At 45.1% G+C, this 8283-nt stretch overlaps 2 protein-coding genes across 2 annotated transcripts; one reads left to right on the forward strand and one right to left on the reverse strand.

Moving 5' to 3' along the window:
- Positions 1-2659: 2659 nt before the first annotated feature.
- On the forward strand, positions 2660-3049 carry MELLADRAFT_95283 (uncharacterized protein; the record flags this gene model as incomplete). Its single annotated transcript, XM_007406784.1, has 1 exon — positions 2660-3049. The coding sequence occupies one exon, from the start codon at positions 2660-2662 to the stop codon at positions 3047-3049; it is 390 nt and encodes a 129-aa protein (XP_007406846.1).
- Positions 3050-3904: 855 nt separating this feature from the next.
- MELLADRAFT_55276 (uncharacterized protein) lies at positions 3905-4606 on the reverse strand (the record flags this gene model as incomplete). Its single annotated transcript, XM_007406911.1, has 1 exon — positions 3905-4606. One exon carries the CDS (start codon positions 4569-4571, stop codon positions 4200-4202), a length of 372 nt encoding a protein of 123 aa, XP_007406973.1.
- Positions 4607-8283: the final 3677 nt, after the last annotated feature.

Raw genomic sequence — 8283 nt, forward strand, 5'->3', positions numbered from 1 at the left:
ACAGCATGCTGGTTTGCTAAAAAGATATCATCTTTTTTATACATTTGTACATACAGATCCATAGAATGATTGTCATACTAGCTACATAGTTCTTGATCTTATGAAAGTTCGAGAGGTGGAGTTCAGCTTTCTAATGCACTTAAAATCGAGTGTTTTGAGGCAGATTTGACAAAGTTATAGGTGTTTTCAGAAATCAAAAGTTTCTTTAAACACTAATGAGCCAAATTTCAGTGCTTGTTACAGGTTGTAATTGGATGATTATGAAGGTTTATTGTTAGTACACTTATCAATATGGACTGTAAAAATACGGAAAAATATGCAGAGTGAAGTTCTCAACGCAGGGAACAAGATGCATATTTTTATTCATTTTTTGCCCTTCTCCTGGCCTCTCAATATTTTTGTGTATCAATAATTTAATTTTCTGCCCAGAAAATATTATATTTTGTGTAGTGATAGGCTCTGTTGTGATCTTCTTGGTCTGGCTTCACTTGCACTGTGGAGTCAGTCGTGAGAACTGTCGAACAGCACGGGACTACGTGGTACAGATCATCAAGGATTCTCGAAATCTTTCAGCCAAAACGAACGTCTCCAAGATAATACCTAAGGATATCCGAACGGCAATGAACCAACTTGACGTTTCTCCCCAACTCACCAAAAGCATCTGCTGCCGAACTTGCTACACGATCTATCCTACGCGTCTGTGCCCGTCGCATTGTACTTACAAGGCAACTTTCAAATCAGATCCATGCAATCAACCTCTTTTCACAGAAACTACGAATTACAGCCCAATCCGCGATAACGGACTTTATCAAAAGAAGCCTTCTCGAATCAAAGCGCAACATCTAGTCAACGCTGACATTCCCAAGTGTATATATACAACTCAATCAGTCGTATCTTGGCTGACATGGTTTCTCAGTAAGCCAGGCATAGAAGATAGTTTTGAGATATGGGCCAAAGAGATCACCATGAGTTCCACTGAAGAATGGTACGATATCCAGCAAACACCGGCTTGGAAATCCTTACAGCCTCGCTCAGACCTTACTGATCCGACATCACTCCATATTGTCTTCAATCTCTACATCAACTGGTTTAACCCGCGTGGGAACAAGATCGCTGGCAAAAAGGAATCTGTGGGCGTTATTGCTTTAACTTCTCCCTCCCTTCCTCCGTTAATACAAAACCTGGTGGAAAATACTTGTGTCGCTGGAATCATCCCTGGACCTCACGAACCCGACATGACTACAATCGAACATGTGATGAAGCCCTTAATAGACGAGTTATTAATTCTGGAGGACGGGGTGACCATCAAGACCCATAACTTCCCCGAAGGCCGCGTAGTCCAAGCTCGACTCCTGGCGATCATTGGCAACATCGTTGCAGTTCACAAATGTGCTGGTTATGCGTCGCACTCGGCCACGCAGTTCTGTTCATGGTGTCACTGCACCTCGAATGAAAGAGTCGATCTTTTCCTTGGAAAGAAAAAAACGAAGCAAGAGGTCTTGGCTCGGGCTGAGGCATGGCTTAAAGCACCGACCTTGAACCAAAAGAAAGACTTAGTAACCGAGTATGGAATCCGACATTCGGCGCTCAATCTTTTACCTTACCGACATCCAGTTGATCACGTCCCACTTGGAATCATGCACGACTGGCTCGAAGGTGTCCTGCAACATCACTTCAGGCATCGCTGGGGCTTCAAAGGCAAAGGTAATACTCCCTCTCGTCAAGCAAAAAAAATTCAAGATGAAGATTTAAGCAAAAGCGATTTAAGCGATAGCAAAAATGCCAGTATGAACGAGTCTTGGGAGGACGATTTTGATCTGAAGGCCGACTCGGATGAGAGCCTGTTTTCGGAACGTGAGCTGATGGATCTTAGGAAATTATTACAGCATGTTATATTGCCATCAGGTGTCGAACGAATCCCAAAAAATCTTGGCAACGTGTCCCATGGAAAGCTCAAAGCTAGTCAATGGAAATCTCTCTTTTTATATGTCATCCCACTGTGCATCTTAGAGCTCCTTGTTCTGGATGTCGAGGACTTTCCCGCTACCTCAAATAGACACACTATTGTCCGCAACATCGCGAGTTTGGTGAAATGCACATAGGTCGTCTTGTCAAAATCTGTTTCGCAAGGGAAGATAGATCAGTTCCGACGAATGTACCAGATCTACGGCGAAACCTCGGCTCAACTCTACAACAACCTCCGGGTCCTTCCGAATCATCACTATGCACTACATATTCCTGACATGATGGCGTACTGGGGCCCTTTGATGGGGGTGTCAGAGTTTGCAGGGGAGAGAATTAACGGGATACTACAAAAATTTAAGACCAATCATTTACTACGTGAGTCAATCAAGATGAGAAGAGTCAGATATGATTTGGTGACTGACTTTCTTTTTGGGTTCCTTGTCGCGGTTCAGATCAAATGGATGGGACTATGATTACGAAGATATGTGCTCTGCAAAGGTTTACAAAGGATCATCCACCGCCGGAACGAGAAGAAGTCAAACGAAATGTCGAGACAGCTGCTATTTGAATCGATGATAGTCTTTACGAACAACTCCTCGAATATTTGAAAAAGAAGGTCCCAGATTTGCGAAATCATAACCACAATCCTCATCCTTTCGGCGTAAAAGTGCTTTTGCCGTTTGCCACACCAAAGATGAAGATCGAAGTCCAAAACGGTTGGAAAGTCTTTGGGATATCACCAAAGCAACCGAATAACGTTGTGATGTATTGGGATAGCAGGAAAAAAAAGAAGTTCGCAATGGTTAAGCAAATTTACCAGTTCGACAATGGATCAGGTGGAGTTGAACAGGCGGTTCTAGTGGAACCCATCCTCGATGTCTTTCCCAAAGCACTCGATGGCCCTTCAAGGAACTTTTGGTATTACCTTCACCTCATGGGATGTATTGTAGGGGAGCTGAAAGTAAATGTTACCTTCTTACTCAATGTTAATGATGTGAAAGCGGTGGTTGCTTATCGCAAATTACCTCCTCATACATTTGGTTTGGCAAGAGGAGGTATGATACTCAAACCCATCGACCTCTGATTTTTTCTGTTTGTTTTGCGCGCTCGCGCTGTTGTATGTTTCACTCAATTTGTTTCTTGTATGGCGTGTGCAATGAAAGGATTACAATTGCTGGTTAAGGATTTCTACCAAAGAATAACCTGAGAGTTTCCAGAGTATAACAAGAGATGAGATGAAAGTAGCACATTAACGCTTGAGATATGCTGATCCGTTGGGAAGCCAATTGAAGTTATAAAAGGAGGGCCAAACAAACTCAGCAGCCCATCCTTTTTCTTTAGCAGACAAAGTGTTCCGATATTCTTCCGAGATGTGGGAGAAAAAGTCTGTATCATAGATGTAGAGGTATCTGTTTAACGCAGCCAATTCAGGACGGGCCACTGCCACCATGTTCAATTTGATCAAGGCTACTACGCCATTCACCCGAATGGACTTCCATAAACTACCCAAATAAACATCAGTTTCAATACTTCCCCGCCATCTTAGACATATTACTCACATCGGGTTCCCAACATCGTACCAATGCTTGCACACCCTAGTAAGTAGCATCCGATTACATCCCCTTCTGCCATTCGGGACTTGGTTGAAAATTTCAATCAGGATATGATTGGGCAAGGTTGCCCAAGAGATGTGGGATGAAGTCATAAAAGGCTGGAACTGAGTTGACCTGAATGATCAAGGGACAGCGAGAAAGGGATGAAGTGATGGATAGCAACTCGTCGCCATCAGGCACTTTCTTATATCGTCGACCAGACTTTTTTTGATCAGGGCTTTACTCACATGCCACGTCGGAAATGCATCGCTTACAGGACCCCTTTTCCATCAGGGGTCATTTGAAACGAGCCCATGACGAGGTCGTGGACCCAGTCAAGTGTCATGGATCTTTCCAAACCAAAGGAAACGGCGTTTGATTTCAAACATACACGGGGGAATTTCATAAGGGAGAGTTTCATAAGCCACATTGAGATCACGCACACGTAAATATTTCAGCAAACAAGTCACATACACACACATTTGATTTCAAGAAAAGAGACATAATTGGAACGTTAAAGAGAGTCGTAATTGGAACATATCGGTAAGGACAGACAAAGTCACAGCGGAAGAGAAAAGACACAAAATCAGAGGGGAATTCTAATTGAACCCCAAGTAAGAACCGAGTACAATCAGACAGGAACTACTCTTGCATTGGTTGGTCACCAATTGTATCAAAAGGGACTTGGGCGTTCTTGCCATTCTGGCCACCGTCATCCTCGCTGTCTTCATCTTCACCGGGGGTATAATCTCCATCTTCTTTGCTTTCTTCGTACAGATCGCCAAAGTCCCCAGAAGTAAAATAAAGTTTGTTGATGGCCTTATCTTCTGCATCGCTCCCTTCGCTTGGAGCCATCAAGTCGATCGAATCAGACATGTCTTCTTCATGTACTGGTCGGTTAGCATATAGAGGACCGTCACCGTCATCGGAATCGGAGTCACCAGCAGGTGAGTTGATTTGGTAAGGGGAACTGAGGCGGTCGTAGTATTTTTTGTTGAAGTCACGACCTCTCATTTTTTTGGCTGGGTGAGCGTTGGGAGGCGGAATGAGAGATTCAGTGGCATTTGGTAACAAGGCTACTTGGTTATGTTTGACGGTCTCTTCCTTCTGAGATGGTGTCAATGCGTTAAACCAGCTAGGTTTATAATAATGGAGGGGAAGTTGAAAAGGGGGAGTCAAAAACCTGGAAGGTTGAGGCTCCATCGGTAGTAAACGAGGAGCCTTCTGAGGAGCCTTGCCAGACGAACTGCTGACCCGATTCATCATAGAGTCGAGTCTTCGAAAGAACTTGTTAGCGTTTTGGGAACGATAACCGAGGGTCTTGATGACGTAGACACCGTTTTCGGAGTCGAGCTCATCGTCGCTGTGAGCATAAGGCTGAGAGAGAATGAGCTTGTACCGCTTAGGAAGGTTGTGCTTTTTCGCGAAGTCCGAGCGGGATTCAGCAAGCTGGAATTTGAATCAAGTCAGTATGATGAAAGAAAACAAAAAGAAAACATAAGAGGACTGACCCTTCTACGACGTTGAGATATGCTTTTCACAGCCTCGACCTCAGCCAAGCGTCCAGGAGACTTGACTTCCCTCTTGAATTTGCCGAGGGAGAGGAAGTGGACGTAGTGGTTGTAATGTATCGTAAGAGTTGCGATGTCATCCACGAACTTCGGATTGACTTGAAGGTATCTGTAGGACGGACCGACTGAGACTTCACGGAAGGTCGAGATAGCAATGTACCAATGGGCTGCGTTGTAAAGCGCGTCGTGGCTTTGGGTCAAGTCGGGCGCCCAGAGTGCTAAGCCGGCCTTAGAGAGAGCACCGTGAATGGCCAGAATGGCTTGTTGATCCAACGAAATCATACCACGCCCAACTCGAATTTGGCCCATAGTAGCATCGCGCAAGGTCTGAATTTGGTTCAACGCCACAAGTTGAGGAGTAGCGGCGTCGTCAATTGCCCTCTTGACGGCTTCGAGGTCATCGTACGAGGCAGCAAAAAATTGCATGCTGGCTGGGTCGGCAGCAGGTGGGACGGACTTGACCTTCAGCATACCCCAAAGGACTCGTATGTGAGTTTCGAACGCAGTCTGCAATCCAAAGCAATCAATGTGTGTAGATAGGGTGAGATATGAGAAGATCTGGGCTAACCTTAGTCTTTTCAAACCCCGGAGGGTATTGGTCAAGTCTCACTTGATGAGGTTGTTTACGTGGTGGCGTCGTAGTTGGTTTGGCTGCAGCTGCCTTAACACGCGCTTTGACCTTGGAAGCACTCGGTGGAGGTTTGGATACAGCCCTGCTAGCAGCAGTTCTCGTGCTGGTGCTGGGGTGTACAGGAGTAGACTTTTTGCGTGAGGTGCCACTGGAGCTCGTTTGCTTTCCGATGGTGACGTCTTCTAACTTGTTCATTAGTTTGTCGATCATCTCGTCTCGAGCTTTCAGCTTGGCCTCGTGTGCTTCGTTTTGAGCTGCCAGGGCCTGAGATATGGCAGCCTGGATGTCGGGGTGAACCGGACCAGCAATAGCAAGTCGCTGAGAAGCGGATTCGCTGGTATGTGGGACTAGAGACATGGTTGTTTATAGAAACGTTCGAAACGAGTTAAAATTGTAAGAGCAAAATATGTTAGAGTTTGTTTAAATGATATGTGAATGATGGAAGCGTTGAGAGGGGAAAAGAAAAACTTAACTGACCACGATTCAGGCCTTTTTATAGCCTGATCATACGACGAAGGCCGCCTGTGGCTCGATCGCGAGGCTGGACGGTTGTGGAAATTGAAATGGTAGGTTGTCTGGCCGAGAGTCCCAGGGTTCTGCGGATTGGAACTGGATTGGACACTTTTGGAAAGTTGACCACCGTCAAGATGACGGTGGTGGTGGTGGTGTGATTTCGAATTCGGTTGGGGTAAGTTCGAATGCGACTGGGTTGGATGAAAAATGGCGGACGTCAACCAAAACGGTTGACCTCGTGGTTGACGTCAAGGGTCTCGTGGTCTTCGTCAGCACCTGAGAAGTACAGATGCTTCGGTATGTAGCCGACCCTAACCTTATACTGTACGGTCGGCTAGTTGCCGATGAAACCTGCCAGATGCTTGCAGGCGAGTCAGACGATCACCTTAAAGGCACAACACCAAGTTGTACTTTTAGATTTTTGTTTCTCACTCTCAAATTCGTCTATTTTCTGATTTTGAACCACTCAAGTATGCGGGAAACATGTTTTACGTTCAGTTGAAAGATTTCAGGATCCAAGTGCCAAAATTCAGATGCAGAGGCAGATGCATCTGACTTTACACGCCATATACACATCTTCACAACCAGATTCATCTGTATGGTAACTCTGCACAGCAAGTACAATACCAGATGAATCTGGATATGTACCAGTACACCAGACCCGTCTGCCTACATCCGCAACACATCAAAGGTGAAAGTAACCAGACACATCTGGATACATCCGCCACACCCATATCCAGATGCATCTAGCTACAAATACACTACGTGTTATTTTCACAAGCAGATGGATCTGCTTCTGTACACTACATCCAGTATGATCCATCTGACTCATGACTCGAGACAACAAACCAGATGAATCTGGATATGGACTGACACATCTGGTCACTTCCACTTTCTGAATCAACCAGATGCATCTGGTGACTTACACACCGAGATATGAAGTCAATTCTACATATACAAAATAAATACCAGATGTGTCTGGCTATATCAGCCTCATCGCAAGTTAAAACAAGCAGATGTGTCTGGGTATTAGCAAACGGTCTCACTTGGCAATCTCAACACAAGACATTAATTTCAGCTCAGCATGTAAGACTCATTCAACACAAGGACAGTAGACTAGAATACAAGTATATCCGGTGGCATAAATGCCAAGTCCATTGCGTTCTGATACGGTTCACCTAAATCGTCCCTATTCAGCCGGTGCTCTTCAAAGTCCTCCTCATCAAGGCCTTTGGCAAACACAGGATTGCCGTTGATCATACATACCCATTGCTGACGGTTCCGATCCATCAAACCTTTCCAGTGTTGTGCAAGAGACACATTCGCTTCTGCTGGATTATCACAATAAATATTTGTCTTATCAAGTAATAAAGGGATCTCGTCATCCCAAACCATCCACCTACGGCAGTATGTACAAGATAGTGAGTTGTGCACGGCCTTAAGGACCTCTTGACTTTCAAGCCACGCTTCTTTTGAAAGAATACCACCGGCTTGAACTAGCTCAATTGGCCGAGTGCCATTTGGAAAACCAGCTTCATAAGCTGCTTTGCAATGCCACAAAGAACAACACACGTAGGACACATTAGATAGCTAAGTACTGAGGCAAATGAAGTTGAATATACATACGTATCATACTCAAAGCCGCCAGGTTATTCAACTTGGCCTCCATTTCAAGAGAGTGGAGTACCACGTTTCGCACCTCTCGTGCGACCCTTCTTAACTCTTCTTCACAGCTACGCACAGTGCGGTAAGCTTCTATTCCCCTTTGAGTTGCATGGTCTACTGCCCACGCCTCTTCAGGGTGAGTCAAATTGCCGATATTCCAGAAAGGGTCAGTGATGGGCATCTGGTGTACCTCATCTAAAGTGGGTATATGCGGAGGAGGATGATCTGGAAACTTCTCTTGAAGTTTCTCAATTTGTGTTATATAGGCTGACCATTTACTCTTGACAGCGGCAACTCTTGTGTTCATGGTAGGGGTTCGTCTTGTGCTCACGATCTCATAATAGGA

Source organism: Melampsora larici-populina, assembly GCF_000204055.1.
Source record: "Melampsora larici-populina 98AG31 unplaced genomic scaffold MELLAscaffold_7, whole genome shotgun sequence".
Taxonomy (NCBI): domain Eukaryota; kingdom Fungi; phylum Basidiomycota; class Pucciniomycetes; order Pucciniales; family Melampsoraceae; genus Melampsora; species Melampsora laricis-populina.